The sequence below is a fragment of the Bos indicus genome, chromosome 19 (assembly GCF_029378745.1).
Source record: "Bos indicus isolate NIAB-ARS_2022 breed Sahiwal x Tharparkar chromosome 19, NIAB-ARS_B.indTharparkar_mat_pri_1.0, whole genome shotgun sequence".
NCBI classification, from domain to species: Eukaryota; Metazoa; Chordata; class Mammalia; order Artiodactyla; family Bovidae; genus Bos; species Bos indicus.
This window is the reverse complement of record NC_091778.1, coordinates 43,909,134-43,929,082: the sequence shown is the minus strand read 5'-3', so window position 1 is coordinate 43,929,082 and position 19,949 is coordinate 43,909,134. Positions and strand designations below refer to the sequence as shown.

At 43.8% G+C, this 19,949-nt stretch overlaps 1 protein-coding gene across 1 annotated transcript; it reads left to right on the top strand.

Moving 5' to 3' along the window:
• The first annotated feature begins 18 nt into the window (after positions 1 to 18).
• Positions 19 to 19,863, top strand: RETREG3 (reticulophagy regulator family member 3). The gene is made up of 9 exons (XM_019988670.2): positions 19 to 349; positions 11,471 to 11,577; positions 12,676 to 12,706; positions 13,613 to 13,739; positions 14,382 to 14,466; positions 15,285 to 15,422; positions 16,424 to 16,506; positions 17,137 to 17,269; positions 17,671 to 19,863. Exons 1-9 carry the CDS (start codon positions 111 to 113, stop codon positions 18,126 to 18,128), a joined length of 1,401 nt encoding a protein of 466 aa, XP_019844229.2. The 5' UTR covers positions 19 to 110; the 3' UTR covers positions 18,129 to 19,863.
• The last annotated feature ends 86 nt before the right edge of the window (positions 19,864 to 19,949 follow it).

The window sequence follows — 19,949 nt, the reverse complement described above, 5'->3', positions numbered from 1 at the left end:
AGGCGCGCTGTGGAGGGATGCGGCCTCCCTCGCCGTTTCGCGCATCTGCGCAGTTGATATTATTGTGACTGTCGGGCCGTGGCCCCGGATGTTGTGGCTGCAGGGGGGAGATGGCGGAGGCAGAGGGGGTGGCCGAGGCCCCAGGCCCAGCCTCCGGTCAGACTTTCAAGGGTCGCCGCCCTATGTCAGGCTCCTGGGAGCGGGACCAGCAGGTTGAGGCGGCGCACCGGGCCCTGGTGGAGGTGCTGGGGCCTTACGAGCCTCTGCTGAGCCGAGTGCAGGCAGCCCTGGTGTGGGAGCGGCCAGCCAGGAGCGCCCTGTGGTGCCTGGGGCTGAACGCGGCTTTCTGGTGAGAGAACTGGATCCTCGGAAACCCTCCGAGGCGCGAATTCGTCAGGTTTCTCTAAGGCTCTCTCTCTCGCCTCCTTTGTTTTCTTCGCTGCACTGGCTCCTACCTATACCTGCCTAATTTTTTCTCACCTCCTTCCACTCTATCCCGCCTGAGGTTTTGGCACCGCAGTTCTTAGGGCCTTCCAGTTGTTTCCCCTGCTTTACGTGCACCCTCGCCCCGCACATCTGGCAGGAGCTTCTAGTAACATCTTGAGCCGCTCGCAGTGAGCGAAGGCGCCTCATTTTAGCCAAGAGAAGCTGTGTCCCGTTAAGGCCATCACCTCCCTTCTCTTGTCTGCTCAACAGTCTCGAGATCTTAGTACTTATTGTTGGGGTAGGTGAGTAAGGCGTGAGATCTTGAAAAGGGATCCATAGGTGTAATAAGGAAACAGGCTTAAACGACCTGAATTAGCATGTTAGATAGACATCCTTTTGCCCACTCAGGAAGTTTGCAAAGTCTGAGAGTCCGTGAGAGCCTCCATAACTGCAACTTGAAAGAAAATCACAAGCTTTTGAAGACAGTTATGAAATAGTAATTGTGGGATTTCACTCATTTCAAAGCCACTTAAGACGACTTCTCTGTGTTTCAAGGAATTAGAGGAGCATCCTTCGCCACGGTTTATATACAAGGAAATTGAGGGTGTCTAATAGTGTTTGTTTTTCTGAGCTGGGATAGTAGGGCTAAAAATATGCTTAAAGAATCTGTCTGTGTCATGCTGTGTGAAAATGGAACTGCTGCTTCCCTGAGTTGTCATCTCCTGAAGTGAACTTAGGTCTTCATAGGATCTGCCAAGCAGAGTTTGAATTTATTCGTAACTAGGGAAGTATTACTGATCAGATTCCAAGGGAACTCAAGTGTAGGGGGGGGTTTCTACAGCTGAATGAAAAATAAAGCAGTTCTGGATAAGCCTGAAACAAAACAAAGTGTGTGTTTCCAAAACATAATTGTTTTTGCTAGAAGTATCTTTCCTCTTGAAATTCTTGGTTTTAAAACCAAAGTATTTGTTATCCTTTGAAAGAACGTTTTTAGTGAGCTGGAGCAAACAAATAATTCTAAGTTCATTGACAGGAAGACACACTACGGAGGTATATATTACAGTAATCGTCTCCCGGTTTGAAGGAGACTTGGGTTAGAGGTGTCACAGCAATCTCTTGATATTTGTTGCTTCTAGAGTCTTGAGCAAACTTGATAAACTTTTCCTTCAGGATTCTTCATTTATTTTTGGTAGTGCTTCTTCCTTGATCCCCAGGTACCTACTCCCCCCCAGGCTCTCTGTTAGGAAACTTTTAACTGTAGCACCTCATTCTGGAGCGTTTCCCCAAATGACCTTATCTTCTTTTCCTCTCACCTCCACATCCCAGACCGTAGCCCCAGACCATTAAGTCAAAACTTCTTTGCCTACAATGGGATTGTATTATTAGGAAAAGAGCTGATCATGAATCAGTTTGTATTAAAGTGTGACTGATATATAAAAACATTGGCAGCATTTAAATGAATTCTGATAAAGCAAGGGTTTATTAATGCACATAGATCAGTAGCATATATGTTGTTATTTTTGAGGAGAGGACCTTCCACATGATCCTTGCCTGAGAGATTTTCTGGGTAGAATGTGGGGTGGAAGTCTGCTCATACATGTGTTTAAATGTTACAGTTACCTTTAATTTGCTGGTTCCCAATAGCATTTACTTAAGTTTACTAATATGCAATGTTTAGAATGTCAGATCCCTTTCTCCTTTCTCCTGGGTCTCTTAATGCATTGACACCCATTAGTCTTTATCTCTGGCATTTCCTGGTAGCTTGCCTGCTGTGTATCCAGTAGGCATTTACTCTTGTTACATTCCCATCAGGCTCTAAGTAGGTGGGGGAGAGATGTAACAAGATGAGGGTGTGACTCTTGAGAGTGAAAGAACTGGGTGTACCATTTATTGAGAGGACTCATACCTGTGAAGGTTACAAAATGACTGACTGATGGTGGTAAGGATCCAGAAGTGAGGGTTGTTTAACATTGGAGTTCACAGGGTGGTTTGTTTTAGGAAATGAGCTTCCGTGGAAGGTGATTTGAGGTTCAAAATAAAAGTCAGACTACATTCCAGTAGCATCAAATTGAATATGGGTGTAGATATTTTGCTTAGGAATGTCAAAGAGTAATTGCTTTGTTCTCATTTCATTTAAAAAGGTATATAGGAAATGCAGGTGGGTCTTCGGTGCAGGTCAGAGAGAAATCAAATCTGAAGCATTTTATTTTTCTTTACTTGTTTTGAATAATGATACATCATTAACTGAGGTGTTTTATACATTTCGAGGTATTAGAAGACTGAATAGGAGTACAAACAAATCATCAGAATTCAGGTAGGTAGCTCTTAACTTTCAATGTTCTATCTTCTCAGTTGAGGTTTTCCTGTACCCGTGAATGTGCCCTTTTACATTTTAATAAAGAACATAAAAGATAGGGATAGATGAGATGCCTAGCTCCTATAGTATTTCAAGGCTTTCCTTCTTATTTTCCAGTTCCAGAAAAATTACAGTGATTGTGATCTTTAGCCTGTATTGCTCCTTGTCACTTATATGTTATTTTCTCTAGTATAACAACAGAAATATCAGGCCTTCCTTATCAATATCAGGCCTGTATTTTCGTTAGCCTCAACAGCACCTGTAAATGAGTAATTTGGGGGAAGAATATCTGAGTCAGCAAGAATCTATCCTGACAGGATAAGAAAAAAACAGGTTCTAATAACTTTTTGGTTGGACTCATTCCTAGGAGATAAGGGAAGGATAAAGGAGCCCTGGAAAGGAGTGTAAACTCTAAGCCCTTGTACTGCCTCCTATGAAAAGCACATGGTTCACAGGGGTAGGGGACTGGGAGCAGGGGGCAGATGACTGCTGAGCTCCTTTCCAGTCTCACATTCTGTGATTCTAGGAGGTTAGGAATATTGATTTAGAGCAGTCCACAAACTTTTTTTTCTCTTTGATAAGATCTCTGTTGGGATCTGTTTTTAGAGTCACTAAGTCTGAGTTAACCATACTATATTTTAGTGGGTATTAGGAAATCTCTTGTTTTCGCAATGGGAAAAAGGTGATTCCCTCCCTGCCCTCCTCCCCAGGAAAAATACCCCCAAGTGAAAAAATGACCCAAGAAGTGGTTATACAGTAACGCTGATTTAAAAGGTTAGAATTTGAGGGGGGGAAAATAGTAGTGAGAGATAGGAAATGGAAAGGAGGGCCTATTAAGTAGAGGCATTTATTCTGTGAAAAAAAAATCTGTATATCAAATTTCAGATGGAATCTATTGAGCAGATGTTTCTGATGATGGTCTTTGGAGGGTTCTTCTTGCATTTGGTAGCAGGAAGGACTCCCAGAGATGCCTTGTTGTTGCTCAGTCGCTAAGTCGTGTCCAACTGTTTGGTACCCCATGAACTGTAGCATGCCAGGCTTCCCAGTCCTTCACTGTCTCCCTGAGCAGGGAGGATTCCCAGAGCTGCCTTGGCTTCTTTTTTTATTTCTTTTTTTTTTGCCAAAAGTTTTTATCTGTTCTGATTTTAAGGTTGGGTGCTTTCTGTCCATTAACATAAGGTGGGTCGTTTGCAGCTAGCTGGTTTCATTTCTGGTTTTGTACAGGCAGCAACCAGCACTACACGATATAGGTTATGTTAATTTTTTGTCTTTCTAATTTACCAGTGACTGGCTCATTAACCAGACAGCCGCAAGTGCTGTACAATAATGGGCTTTCTGTCCCTATAGGATGGGCTGCTTTGTTCTGAAGTGCCACTGAGAGAAGCTTATTCTGTAATAACAAAGAAACCCAGAAATAGTATCTTCTTTGATTGAAATAGACATGTGATCTTTCTTTTGTTTATGATTATAGCAGACTCTAATTTACCGATACCAATGATGAGGATCCATGGTTTTGTTGACCTCAAAAAATTGTTTCTTTTTGAAATTTCTCATGATTTTTCTGGACACCAGATTGTTTTTCTAATAAGTATTTTATTTAGACTGATAGTTAATTGAATTTTAGCCCCTAATAAAGGGGGTGGATAATTTATAAAAGGACAAAAAAACCCAAACAATAATAAATCAATGGATATATACATTTATACTCATTAATAATAAAAAATCTAATATAAGTGGCAGTGAATTACTAATTTCTGCTTATTAGGTTTTTAAAAATGATAGTATTTAATTCTGGGCAAAATATGGAAAATCTGATGTATGGTTGATAGGAATATGAATTTGACAGCCTTTCTGGAAACTAGGCAACAGTATTAAGACACTTAAAAAGTTACTACCTTTTCAAGGGCTTGGGAGAAATTGGGAGTGATTGCTAACTGGCATGGGGTTTTTTTGGGGGTGATTAAAATGTTCTAAATCAGATAATTATGATAGTTGCAACTCTGAGATACCAAAAAACACTGAATTTGACTGTTTACAAGGTATATTTTATGGTATGCAAACTGTATCTCTGTAATGCTGTTAAAATAGTTAATGGTTTTTGATCTAGTGCTGCTGCTGCTGCTGCTGCTGCTAAGTCGCTTCAGTCGTGTCCGACTCTGTGTGACCCCATAGACGGCAGCCCACCAGGCTCCTCCGTCCATGGGATTTTCCAGGCAAGAGTACTGGAGTGGGGTGCCATTGCCTTCTCCTTTGACCTAGTACTTCCATTTAAAGTAATCATAAGTAAGGTCAGATTTATGCTCAGTGATACAGAGTTTTATTACATCAAACATTGGAAGCATCTCAGTTCAATTAGGGAAAGGTTTAAAAACTAATTGTATCTGTGTATGATGTAATTAATCATCCTCAAGTTGTGAGTGCTTTTCTGGTGATAAAGAAAAACATATCTATGGATTTTTAAGTGAAGGAGAACGTTTTTAAACCAGGTACCCTGTATCCTTCCATGGAGTATTTTTTTTTTTTCCCCATGGAGTATTTTATATGTGAATATTTTTTTAACTGAAGGGAATAATCTCTCTTGATATTTTGGGATATGTGTGTGGATAATGAGTTATTTATTTTTTAAGCTTTTTACTTTGGAAAATTGGAGAACATATATATAAGAGGCAGAATAATATTATGTATCACCATGTATCTAGCTTTAAAAATGTTCAGTTCTTGGCCAATTTTGTGTCTTCTATACCCCAGTTCTTTTCCACCTCCTCCTTGTTTTGAGGCAAGAAACCAGTTTGTCCTGTAAAGTGTCCTACAGATTGTATTTTGCTGATTGCATCCCTGTGGCTTAACACGTTCCTCTGTGCTCTTCTGTGTGTTTCCTGTAAATTGGTAGCTGAATCTAGAGGCTTGACCAGATTTAGGGTAAAAAAATTTTTTTTGTCAGACTGGTAATAGTGTATTAATTTTATTTTTATTTTCTTCCTTAATTATGAAGTATATTTTCTGAAATTTCTTCTACAAACATGCTTGCCATTAGAAATAAAATAAATAAATAAATATCATTAAGGAAAAGTCTGTTGTGAACCTTCTACAATTGGTAGGAGTAATGGGCTGTGGGCAATAATCAAATTAAATAATTCACATGTGAATATCCAGAGTTGACTGCAGTTGTAGTTGTTTTTGCTAAGTTGGAAAGTTCTCATGATGATTATAGTTGCTGAAAAATGTTTTGCATGTTGTCTTATCCAGCTTTTACACTGTTATATCTGTATGTGAATTTTTTGGCTTGCAGAAATAGACATTGGAAGACGGAACTAATCCAGAGGAATCCTCCCTTATTTGTCTTCATTCCTTACTTACACCAATCTCACAAGTACTTTATCTTCAATTATGTCTTGTCCTTGTACATAGTTGCAGAGTTGGTTATTTTTTTTAACAGGTAGGCCTCCAGTGCAGTTCAGTTCAGTCGCTCAGTCGTGTCTGACTCTTTGCAATCCCATGGACTTCAGCACGCCAGGCTTCCCTGCCTATCACCAACTCCCAGAGCCTACTCAAACTCATGTCCATCGAGTTAGTGATGCCATCCAACCATCTCATCCTCTGTCACAGCCAAGTTACCTCCATAAAATAAAAGTATAATGTGACTTCACTATATTCCAAACACACCAATCTGAGACTGATATTTCCTTTTAAGAATTTAGTATTGAGGCTGAAGGAAAGGTGTACACACTTATCCATATTCTTTTATATTTGATAGACCCCTAAAGGAATTAATAACATTTGATATTGTCTTCCCTGATAGTTCAGTTGGTAAAGAATCTGCCTGCAATGCAGGAGACCCCGGTTTGATTCCTGGGTCGAGAAGATCTGCTGGAGAAGGGATAGGCTTCCCACTCCAGTATTTCTTGGGCTTCCCTGGTGGCTCAGCTGGTAAAGAATCCGCCTACAATGCGGGAGACCTGGGTTTGATCCCTGGGTTGGGAAGATCCCCTAGAGAAGGGAAAGGCTACCCACTCTAGTATTCTGGCCTGGAGAATTCCATGGACTATACAGTCCTTGGGGTCTCAAAGAGTTGGATGCACTGAGCGACTTTCAGTTTCACTTTCAGGTACCTTGGAGGGGGCTTCCCAGGTGGCGCTAGTGGTAAGCTTATCTGCTAGTGCAGAAGATGTAAGAGATGCTGGTTCAATTCCTGGGTGAGGAAGATCCCTTGGAGGAGGAAATGGCAACCCACTCCAGTACTCTTGCCTGGAGAATCCCATGGACAGAGGAGCCTGGCAGGGTCCATAGGGTCCCATAGAGTCAGACACAAGTGACTTAGCATGTATGCATGCAGGTACCTTGAAGAGATCAACTCTAGTGGTTTGAGGTGAACTTCCCATTAATTAATATTTTATCTATATGGAAGAAACTATTTTTCCAAGAATTGTTATTTTACCTAGGGCTTCCCTCACAGCTCAGTTAGTAAAGAGTCCACCTGCAGCGCAGGAGACCCTGGTTGGATTCCTGGGTTAGGAAGATCTGCTGGAGAAGGGATTTCCACTCCAGTGTTCTTGGGCTTCCCTCGTGACTCAACTGGTAAAGAATCCACCTGCAATGTGGAAGACCTGGGTTCAGTCCCTGGGTTGGGAAGATCCCCTGGAGAAGGGAAAAGCTACCCACTCCAGTATTCTGGCCTGGAGAATTCCATGGACTGTATAGTCTGAGGGATCACAAAGAGTAAGACATGACTGAGCGACTCTCACTTCACAGAAAAGCTCTTCTTCCTCTTAAGTTTCTGCGTTGGCTTGTTCAAGGAAAGGTTATCCTGTGTCTGGCTCTAAAATTGCATTACTGACCAGGATTAATCTGGTTCAAGAAGATGCTTGCAGTTTTAGCCTTCATGATCCAGCAAATAGACCATTTGTAAAACTCTTTGCTGATACTCCTTTATGTGCAGGATAAAATTCAGTACCCTTTGTCATAAAAGGTCCCTCATGGTCTGACTTCTTCCTTTCTCCTCATACTCATCCTCTCCCTCTGTTCTTTATGTTTGAGTTCTGTCAGACTACTTGTAGTTCCCTAAATATGTCATGCCAGCTGGCTGTTCTCCCTCTCTGAATATCTTCTCCTTTCTCACACTCTTTTCCTGTGTTGTCTTACCTTTGCAAATCCCAGCTTAGATGTCCTCATCGTTATTGTTATCTTATCATGCTATGTTACAAACACGTACTGACACAAATCCACTTGAGAATAAGGTCCATGTGTTACTCTTTTCTGTAACTGGCCTACTTACCATAAGGCCTCAGCATATAGTAGGCAATTAATAAATGTTTGAATTGAGTTGAAGCATAGGTGGGGGCTCTAACAGACTATAGTTCAGCTCTTCGAGAAACTGTATTTTTATTGCGGTCATCTTTGAAAAACTGACCTTTCTTAGAAAAGTTTAGTATCCTTTCCCTACCCCAGTTTGTATTTGCGTTAGCAGTTGTGATCTGGAAAGTGGAAGTTGCAGATAGTCTGGATTGCCTCCCTAGAGAGCCCTCGCAGGTACTTCAGAGAACACTGAGTCGTGCCACATCCTGCTGCTGGGACATGGAAGCAGCAGCACGGGGGAGCAAGATGCTCTCAGCCCTTATCCTTGGCCTTGTTAAACTTCCTTGTTTGTTGAGGTGATGAACTGGCTTTGGAGAGAAGATTAATGGCCTTGGGGCAGCTCTTGAGGCTTACTCCTGTTAAACTACTTTCATTCTTTAATTTCGTGTATAATTACAGTATCCTTGAAGTGATGGGGTGGAAATATTGGAATAGGGTTGCCATTAGTGACTGGGTTTCTTTAAGTTCTTGGTTTCTTCCATCCCTCATTTTTTGTATTGTTTAAAATACATAACATGGATTCATGTTTATTGAAAACAGTGCAAAACATCTAGAGACCAAAATTAAAGTTCCTCTGACAGTCCCTGCATGCATATGTATGTATGTATATCTATGTATTCATAGATACAGCTTTTTCTAAAAAAAAAAAAAAGGATTATACTCTTAGTATGGTATTCTGTGAATATGTCAGGTCATTAGGTCACGTGTTGTATTGAGAAGATGAGATCGTTTATAAGCATGAATGATCTCTTGGTCATCCTTATTCTCGTTTGATCAGTTGCTGTGATGATAGCTAATAACACTGCTCCTTTGTAAAATTGAATAGGACATATATTGGGCATATATAGGTGCCTTGTTTGTATTTTCTTGTCTTTTTAGCAAGATCAACCATGGTATTTTTAAAGATAATTTTATTTGTTTATATTTGCCTCTGCTGGGTCTTTGTTGCTGTGCAGGCTTTTCTCAAGTTTCGGTGAGCAGGGGCTGCTCTCTCTAGTTGAGGTGCTCGGGCTTCTCATTAGTGGCTTTTTCTTGTTGAGGAGCACGGGCTTTAGGCATATGGGCTCAGTAGCTGCAGCTCCCGTGCCCCAGAGCGCAGGCTCAATAGTTGTGGCGCACAGGCTTGGTTGCTCCACAGCATGCGGGATCTTCCTGGATCAGAGATTGCCTCTAGGTCTTCTGCATTGGCAGGCAGATTCTTTACCACTGAGCACCAAGGAAGCCAACTATAATACTTTTATAAGTGACTTAAGTATGTTGTTTCTTATACCTCCAAACAATCCTGCATGATTTGTTATTGTTAATATCACATATAGATGAGGAAACTGAGGCTTAAGGAGGTTTAAGCTAATTTACTCAGAGTCATACAACTAAGAGTGCCTGTTCAGAGAAAGACTCAAGTCAATCTAGCTTTAAAAGCCATACCTCACTGCCCTGCTGAACTGCTTCTCTGGTGATGCATTTGGCCTCCCTTAATTCCTTGGTGGCTCAGTGTTAAAGAATCTGCCTGTCAGTGCAGGAGACGCAGGTTCGATTCCTGGGTTGGGAAGATCCCTGGAGAAGGAAATGGCAACCCACTCCAGTTCTTGACTGGGAAATCCCATGGACAGAGTAGCCTGGTGGGTTACAGTCCATGGATTTGCAAAGAGTCGGACACAACGTAGCAACTAAACAGCAACAACAAAGATCTTAGAACAGTTGTCTCTCAAACCATCTTCAGTGAAGGACTAGTGTTGTCTTTTTCCCCCGGTCTACATCTGATCAAATTTTTGTAAAATACAATATAAATAAGTTACTAGATAAGTTAAAAAGGCACACAAAATACAAACCCAAATATATCCTTATGTTCGAAATTACTTGGTCAAATTGCTATAAAAATTACTAAATTCTTGCTTTCAGTTTCTGTACTTACTTCCTGACAGTCTGGTAAAATCACTGGACTACAGACACTCTGCAGGGCACTGCCCTGGAGGCTTTTGAGTTGGATCATAGAAAGATTCATAAGAACCAGTCTTTTTTTTTGAAAAAAAATTTTATTGTGAAAGATTTTAAATATATACAGAAGTAGAGAGGAGAGCATAAGGAATTTCATGTACTCATCACCCAGCTTCAGCAGTGAAGAACTCACAGTCAGTCTTGTTTCCTCTTCTTTCACATCCTTTGCCCCTTGGCAGGCTATTGTTTTGACACAAATCCCAAATACGTCATTTCATTCATAAATATCTTAGTATGTATCTCTAAAAGATAGGGACTCTTTAAAAACAGAACTTCCATAATATCATCATATCCCCCCAAATTAACAGTAATTCCTTAATATTTTCAGACCTACTGTCAGTGTTCTGATTTCCCCAATTTTTTTGTAAACATCTTTTTATGCACCCATATTTATTCCTTCAAATAATAATTAGCTTTTCCTTCATTCTGTTAATTCGATACATTACAGTTGTTGATTTTTGTATCTTGAACCACCCTTGTATTCCTGGGATAAGTCCCTGGAATTAGTCATGGTATATAATCCTTTTAATATGCTGCTGAATTCATGTTGATAATATTTTATTGAGGATTTTTGCCTCAATATTCATAACATGTATTGGACTGTAGTTTTCTTGTAGTGTTTTGTCTGGCTTTGGTATCAGTAATGTTCTCCTCATTAAATGAGTCAGGTTTTCTGGGAAGTTTGAGAAGGGTTGATGTCAGTTCTGAAGAAGTGGTTTTTAGATGGAGCTTCAGTGCTCACTTTTTGTGTGTCCTTGACCAAGTTGGTTCACTTTTTTGAGCCTTTGTTCCTTTATCTGAAAAAGGATGTCTGATTGAGTTAGCTGTTCTTTAATGCACCTCTGTCAGTTTATTGCCCTGAACCAGGGTCTAATTTTATAGAAAGACGTTTGCTTTCATCATAACAACTTGTTCAGTTCGAGAATGAATTTTGGGGATTCCCTGGCCATCCAGTGGTTAGGACTCTGAGCTTTCACTGCTGAGGGCCCAGGTTTGGTCACTGGTTGGGGAACTCAGATCCCATAAGCCATGCAGTGTGGCCGAGAAACCCCAAAACAGACAACAAAAAAGATGAATTTCTTCTTGAAATTAATAGAATCACAGACTTGAAAGTTGAAAGGGGCTCTAAGTTTATTTGATTTAGTCATTTGGCTTTGCAGAAGCAAATGCTTATGTCTACACCATAGGTAAAATAGCTAAAGTCCGTTGAGTTTAAGTGGTTTTTCCCAAGGTGTATAGCTAGCACTTAAGTCTGTTTACCACAGAACCAGTAGTGCACATAGGGTCTTTTATAAAATTAGCTTAAGTGGATAACGATCTTCTCTTTCTCCTTCCCTTTAGGTTCTTTGCCCTGACATCCCTTCGTCTTGTGTTTTTACTTGCATTCAGCTCAATGATTATTGTGTGTATAGATCAATGGAAGAACAAAATCTGGCCTGAAATAAAAGGTGAGTTTGGTAGGACTTAGAACATTCTGAACCGGAAATTGTCTATCATTTTTACCTGTAGTTTTAGGAGTTTCTGGAGGAGTATGTGAAGCTGGGAATAGCTTTTGAAGTCTGAATTATTTGCTTTAGGAGACACTTGAAGGGCTAGCGCCCCACCCACAGTGCCTTAGAGCTGAGTTCTGTCCTTCCCATTGTTGTTAAGCTCAGGAAATCTGTATCCACCACCTGAGATATCCTTTCCTTCATAATTGGTGTGAGGAATAAATAGTCATCAAGTTGTTAAATAATTTTCCTCACTGGATACTGCATCAATACCAAGGCAGTATCAGTTTGCCTCTCAGGAATTTCTTTTAAATTGTTTAAAAAGACTGATAAATAGGAGGTTAGGGGAGTAAGGAATAACAGCAGCTTTGGGATTTCAGAGCGAGGAGAGGAGTAAGAGTGGCATTACAGTTAGCAGAGGTAGGCAGCGGCAGGCTGGGCAGTTGGTTTGGGTGGAGACTGAGAGTGAGGAAAATTGATGTAGGTTGGACATGTTATTTTTGAAGTGCTGGCAGAATATTCAAACTAGAGTGTACAGTTTTTAAATACATTCCCATCCTATTTTGCAGAGACTTCAAGGAATCATGTAGTTCACCCACCTGTCCTATGGCTAGTGAATGTCAGAAGACTTTTCATCATTGATTGTAGTTAATAGGTCTCTTTTGAATAGCAGATTTCCAGAGTTAAAGTAGTCATAACATGCCCTCATGACCTGGCACACATTGATGCATATGAGCAACCCAGACACACTTGAGGGGTGGGTGGGATGAACTTCTTTGTGTGCACCTTGGCTCTCAGCTGTAGTAATTAGAAGGGGCCCTAATGCTCCATTTGAATTCCCACCCCATCCTACCAGAGAAATGAGCAGGCATTAGCTATCATTCCCTTGTCTGTAGCTCCCTAACTGGCAGTATAACATGGTGTCTCCTTTTTATTGGCTGTTACTGTTTTCCTTTCCCCCACCTATTAAAACTTGAGCTATCAGACCAACAGCCTAACATTTTCATGTTTTGTTTTCCCTACCAACTAATGCTGGTGTTTGTTTTAATATTGTAGTGCCAAGACCCGGCGTGTTAGACAATGAGAGGTATGGAATGCTAATTAAATCCCTTTTTGTTGCTCTGATTGATTCTCTTGTTGTAATATTCTGGTTACAGGTTGTTAACTCCATGTTCTGGATACAGATTAGAAGCTGAGAACCTAGTCTGTTGCAAATAATCATTTTAACAAATCCTAAAGTTCAGGCAGCAGTAGGTTGAGATGCTGAGCGTCCTGTGATACTTGTAAGAGACATTTCTGAGAAAGCAACATTAGCGTGCTGACGTACCAAGGAATTATTCAGCCCGTGTGAAAACTTAGAGGCAACTTACCTCATTTGTCTCCTGGCTTTTATAAAAACCAGGTCATTTAGTGTTTCTGTTACCTTTGGCTGTTTAAAGTTCCTGGTCAGAAAACACATTCGTTTCTGGCATCAGCAAGCCAAAGATTCCTCTTGTGGCTTACAGCTCCTGCTTTCATTTTTCAGTTCATTCATGTCATATGTTGGATTGTCTTTGCTGGGTTTATTTTGGTTTTGTTTTGTTTTCTCTCTAGGGGGCACATCCATCACCTCCACCCCACCCGCCACAGTGCTGTCAGACTGTGCTTTGTGTTTTCTCCTGGATTGCAATCTCAGTGAATTGCAATAGTCTGAGCACAGGAAAGATGCTTTTAAGCACAAAGGGCCTAGGAGCTGGTGGCAGGTTTACACACGTGGATTGGGCTGCTGGCTCATAGGGTGGAGTTGTCAGAACAAGTTTGCCCTCCTAGTCCTTAAATTCAAGTTTCAACCTGGAGAGCCAAGAAGAAAGTCGTGCTTCACCTCTAGAGCACCTCGGGCTAGCCACTCCCCAAGCCCCTATTTAAACCCGGAACCATCAGCTGCCTTCAAAGTGAGATGGGGGGGGAACCCTCAGCACCCTCCTTTCACAGCTCCCCCTTCTCTTTCCCGTAGCTGGGGTTTTGTGCACCCTCGGTTACTCAGCGTGCCCGAGCTCTGCCACCACGTAGCTGAAGTCTGGGTTAGTGGGACCATTTTCATAAGGAATCTTTTGCTTTTCAAAAAGCAAAACCCAGGCAAGGTAAGACTCTTCCCTTTTTCACTCTCATTTCTGGCTTCTCAGTTCAGTTCATGCTAAACTGAAACAGCCCTTTTACTACCTATCCTCATTCAAGAAAGAAAAGACCATGGTGCTGGTAGAGACAAGGGAAGTCATAGGAAGGGGCTTCTGACCAGCCACTAGGACTAAGGCAAGAACTCGATGACTCCTTCAGGTGCTTGCCACTTAGATTAGGCCATCTTCCTGCCCCAAGATGGGAAAGAAAGCTTGCTTGTGTGCATTCTGTGTCATATTAAACATGTGGTAAGTGGTTGAGTTTTTCATTTTATTTTACTTTGCCTTAAAAAAGCCCACCACCAGCACTTGTTTTCAGAGAGAATTTTTGGCTCAGTCCTATTCAAACCATTTCCCAGCATGAAAGGTGCAGCCCTGTGGGGTTAGCCATGTGAGAAGAGTTTGAATAGAAGTGGACATGCTCCCTTTCCTCCCCAGCAGAATCATCAGCAGCAGCAGTGGCTAGGTACATGTCATTCTGACATGTCCATGCTTTATTCAGAGGTCATAAAAAATCATTTCAGTCACATTCCATCTTACCTGCTCCCCATCCCCACCCCATCCCCTGCCATATAGCAGAAACTTAATATTGTTTCCTGACACCCCTAGTTCTGCTTGCTGAGCTGTGGGATACTGACCTTTTTGGCTGTCTTGGGCCGCTACATCCCTGGGCTCCTGCTCTCCTACTTAATTCGTAAGTACGATATATACCTCCCCCACAAGCTTAACCTACTCATAGCTTCTCTAGCCATAGCTAACTTTGTCTAGAGAGAGGACTTTTATATTTTTGTTCTCCAGGAAATGACCTTTTTTATTTTCATGTCCTGTTTAGAGTCATGAAAATACCTTTCTTCTTACCTGTCAAGCTCCCACATATAAAGTCCTTTTCTTACCGAATTTTAGAAACTGACAAGGGTCCACTAACCAGCTATAAAGAAAGGACTGTCTGTTCCTATTTCAGGAGGGAATTTTTAGAGTCAGTGTATTGTGTAACAGTAGGACATAACTCTTAGGATTCTGTTCTAGATTCTGTTTACTCTGTAGGTTACTAGGTTCTGTTTACCTGGAGCACTTCCCCCCACCCCACCCCTCCAGAGCAGTTTTGTAAATTTAGTTACTTCATATTGGCATGAACTCTGTCTACTTGAGGCTGGAAGAACTGAGCAATAATGACCCTGGTGATTATATAGCAGAAGCTCGAATGATGTGTTGTGTAGCTGCCGAGGCATTGTTACCATCTGGTCGTGTTTATGACTCAGCGACACCCATATGCAGGTGACAGCACTGGTTCTGCCCTTGATGTGTCAGCAGCACAGCCCACCGTGCACAGCCCTGTCAGGGCTACAGAAGTCTCTGACCCCAAAAATCTTCACCTCGTGAAGATGACCTGCAGAATTAAGCAGGACCGTCCCACACTAAGTGTCCCAGCCCTAAGGACACACGGCAGAGGGACAGTGAGGACTGTGTATGCAGCCCTTTCTCCATCTCACCACTCTTTCTCACTCCTCTCAGTTGTCACTGTCATGATGTGGCCCCTCGCTGTGTACCACCGACTGTGGGACCGAGTGTATGTACGGCTGAAGCCCGCACTGCAGCGGCTGGACTTCAGCGTTCGTGGCTACATGATGTCCAAGCAGAGAGAGAGACAATGTAAGTGTCCAGGGGAACCTTCCGTCCATTTGGGCAGTTTGGGGAGGAGAAGCCCAGAGGTTTGGCGTCATAGGTCCTTGAACATGGAGAAGTGGGATGTGGTTGGTGCGTAGCGGGGTGGTAGGTAAAAGTGATGATCTACTCTAGGGAACTCTGCAGGCTTACCAATTTTTCCCTTTGGAATTCTAGACACTCCCATTTTAGACAAATATGAGACAAGTTCTCCCAAGTCATATAAAAGACAGTGAAGATAGTCCCAGTGTTAGCTGCTTTTTATGAAGCACGTCCCATGTGCCCAAGCACTGAGCTGGCTGCTCTGCATACATTGTCTGTACAACACCCTTAAAAAGAGGGTGATATTTTCCTTTTCTGGTTGAGGAAACTGAAGCTCACGGTTAGTAAATGGCAGAGTAGGTCTTTTAAACTCCTCAGGTGGGCCTCTGTTCACTCCTGAAAGCTGCCTTCCCAAAGTGATTGAAAACTGGCTTCTGAAGCCGGGTGTATACTAGCCTGAGATCCTCCAACCCACAAACGACAGTCGAGCGAGCTTTTCCCTCTCTTCTGTGGTGTGGTCGGCTTGGGTCTTCATTAAGCCCTGGCCTTCTAAGAGCCCTGCACATGGGTGCCAAGGCCTGGCTCCGCCTGATGCAGCCAGTTGAACAGTACCACTCCTCAGAAGCCTGGTTCAGCCCAGTGGGGTGTCTCCCTTTGCCTTCTCTGTGATAGTATCCACTTTCACACTGATATCTGATCTGTTCTTAGCTGAGCTTGAGGCTTGTTGACAAGACTGGTAGTTGATCTGACCAGAACAGAAAGGGTTTCTTTCCTGTGTTATGTTATTAGCTTACCTTGCTACTTAGGCAGTTCCTTCCTCAGACATCGTTATGTAGGTTTAAGGGGTTCATTCTCTGGTATTCTGACTTTAATGCCTTTGAAATTCGAAGAGGGCGGGAGTTTGCCCTCAAGGGAAGGTGTTCATGGCTTCTGCTCTTCCCACACAGTGCGGCGCAGAGCTCTCCACCCAGAGCGTGCTGCGGACAACCACAGTGACAGCGAGGAGGAGCTTGCTGCCTTCTGTCCTCAGGTATCTGGGGTGTGGGGAGCTGCCTCACTGGCCAGTTTTTTTAGCTCCTTTTTTACCATCTGGTACTCCTGTTTAGACAGTAAACAGGTTTCCAGGGTCACTGTGGGCTCTCCAAGGACCTTCCTTGCCCCCAAGAGCAGTGAGGAGAGAAGCTAGTATTATATTGGGACTTTGTATGTAGATCTTTGTTTGAGTTTGGTGACCAGCACACCCTCTTCCATGTCTCCTTTTAACCCCTGCCATCAGGGCAGAACTTCTGCAACTGGCCTGATCTCTCTTTAAACAGCCCAGCTTGCCTTAGGTCAAGCGGTAACCTGTGCATTTCCTCCTGGCCACCTGTGAAAAGTATTCTCTGGGTCAGTTATTTGCATCAGAGTATAAGTGGCTGGTTGACTATCAAGGCTGCTTTCCTTCCTGGGCTCAAGATTGATGAAAAAGAGTGTTTTCCCTGGGGGAGCAACCTGAAAGGGGTCAGGATTCTGACTGAAGTCGCCATCCATGCCTGGTTACACTGTTAGCCTTAGGGGTAGCCTTTGGGGCCAGCTCACTGGTGAAGCTGTAAGTGGCAGACTGCATCTGTTTTCTAATGGCACCGCTTCTTCATGCTTGTTGGTCTTGTCTTTACCTCAGCTGGATGATTCCACTGTTGCCAGGGAACTGGCCATCACAGACTCCGAGCACTCGGATGCTGAGGTCTCCTGTACAGACAACGGTACATTCAACCTTTCACGGGGCCAAACACCTCTAACAGAAGGCTCTGAAGGTGAGAGGAACCTTGGACCCAAATTGATACTGGCTCTGACTGTTGCCACTCAGCTTTGCAGGCAGCAGGGACACTACCCCCGCCTCACCTGTTTTCCGAGCTGTGGATTAGGTGGTGGAGCAGCTTTAGGGGCATGGCTCCAGCCAGATGGCACTGCTGCTCCCCTGGAAGTCCTCAGTCGCTTAGTGGCCTCAGGATCAAAGCTCATGGGGGACATGGCAGAGAAAGGGGAAGTTCTTTGGCCAGTAAAGGTAACAGCAGTCTATAAGTGGAGGGGGAAGGCTGACCAGTGCCAGAAATCCAGGGTGGAAACATCTGGTTATTTGGGGCTGACGTGGTGGGGCTGGGGCACAGGAATGCCAGGCGGTTGCCATGTCTCAGACACTCCTCTGTTCTCCCAGACCTAGATGGTCACAGTGATCCAGAGGAATCCTTCGCCAGAGACCTTCCAGACTTCCCTTCCATTAACGTGGATCCTACGGGCCTGGATGACGAGGACGATACCAGCATTGGGATGCCCAGCTTGATGTACCGGTCCCCGCCGGGGGCTGGGGAGTCTCAGGGCCCCCCTGCCAGCCGGGAAGAGGCCGCACTGCCGGAGCTTTTGCTTGGTGCCCTGCCTGCAGGATCCAACCTCACCAGCAACCTTGCTAGCCTGGTTTCGCAGGGCATGATCCAACTGGCCCTGTCAGGGGCCTCCCAGCCAGGCCCTTCTGGCCTACCTCCCCGGAGAGCCACCAGAGGTGTCCTCAGGGCACCCAGTTCAGACCTGGACACTGATGCTGAGGGGGATGACTTTGAACTTCTGGACCAGTCAGAGCTGAATCAGCTGGACCCTGCCAGTTCCAGGAGCCACTGAGGAGAGACTTCCTTTGGGGGGGGTCACTGTGGTTTAAGTTTTCTTCTCCCCATTCCACTTAAGGTGAAGGGGCAAGGGAAGAACCCAGGTCCAACCCTCTGAATTATATATAGTATGCACGGTGGCCTGGCTGATGCTCAGAGGCCTACTCAGAGAGGATACTCACTCCCTTGCTATCAGCTAGATGCTGATATCTGAGCTCAAGTCACCGAAGTGAGAGTGTGCTCCCCTGAGGGACACTTCTCTCCATCAGGATGGTGGTACTTTTGGGGAACAAAGTAGTCAGGGGTATTGGTTCCCTTTTGAGGGGATGCTGCTGTGTGCTTCTAGGTCTGGGTGGTCAGAGGCCCTCAGTGAATAGATCCCTTCCCTTCCTTCCTCCGTTTATCATCTCCCTAGAGCTCCGAGTCAGGCAGCTGGAAGAGTTTTACTGTCCTCTTTTGCTAAGCCATGGTTGATTTGCCTTTTTCTAAGCAAACTTGTCCTTTGGTTCTGCAGAGCAGGCCTGTTCCCCTTGCCTCAGCCCATCCTCATTTCTTGAGGCCTAGCCCCTAGTGCTCCAGAATCTTGCTTGTGAAGTTTTAGAATGTGAACATGAGGTGTGGGTGGGCCTCTTCCACATTACTTTGGGCTGTGGGGTCAGTGGGTTGGGAGGGTGAACGCCTCTGTAGCTCCCAGACTCACTCACTGTTTTGGAGCTGCCTGGTTATTTTTGGTGCTGCTAACCCCTGGCTCCATTTACCCATCAGCCTGAGCAACGAGCATAGCAATACCATACCATTCCATACCATTTCCGTGTTCCCGTTCCTTCCTCTGCTCCTCCTTTGGAGAAGCAGTAATCCCACACAGGCAATGTCAGAGTAGCACTTTACAGACGGCTCAGTGGCATTCATCCCAGGAGCCACCAGCTCTTCTTGCACCAGCTCTTCTTACCCTCTGTTCAGCTCCTTTAATAATTTTGTTTTCAACTGCCCAGTTTGGCAGGGCCTCTTTTAAGATGAGCCCAGTTAGCGAGAATGTGTCTGTAATCAGCAGAAACCCCTGTATGGGGTATCTATATTCTACTGCCCCTAGTAAAAATCATGTGAGACAAAAACAAAATGATCACTAGTTCTAAACCCATGCCTCCCCAATCAGAGCTCAAGCCAAATTCTCCTAATCATCTGTCCCTCCACATAAATTACCCCTTTGCTGATCCTCAGGGACCACTCCCTCCAACACCCCGCACCTGGGTGATGGATGTTGGACAGAGCCAGTTTTCACGTGCTGCAGGTGGGAGTGTGCTAACGTGTTTGCTCTTGGTTGATGGACAAGGTAGAGGCCAGGGAGTAAAAATAGTCAACGGTGAGAGGAGAGAAGAGCTTGGTGTCTGATTCAGTCACTTCCCTTTGTGTGAAGTTGAGAGTAACAGCCTCTCCCTCGCTTTAGGGTTCTCAGACTTTGGACACCTCTCTTCTCAGAGCCCAGATGTCTTACAGGTGAGCTCTGATGTGGAAGAAAACAGGAGGTGTGGGAAAGGAGTGGGATTTTGGCGTTTGCATGAGTGTGTGTAGCTTCAGGCCTTGGGAGTTGGCAGGAGGGAGAAAAGGAAGGAGAGCAAAATCTTTGGAAGGTGTGTTTTGTACCTGCGGATCCTGCTCTGAATCTCCTTAGTCCTCCACTGTGAATCCGGATGGGGATGAGGGTGGGAGGGGTGCTGGGGAATAAATCTTGTATGAGAACAACCTTTAAGAGACTTAACATTGAATGGTGTCTTAGCCTTGAAAGGTCTTGCTAATCTGAGATGTTATTAGAGGAGGTGACAGCCTCAAAGAAAGCCCA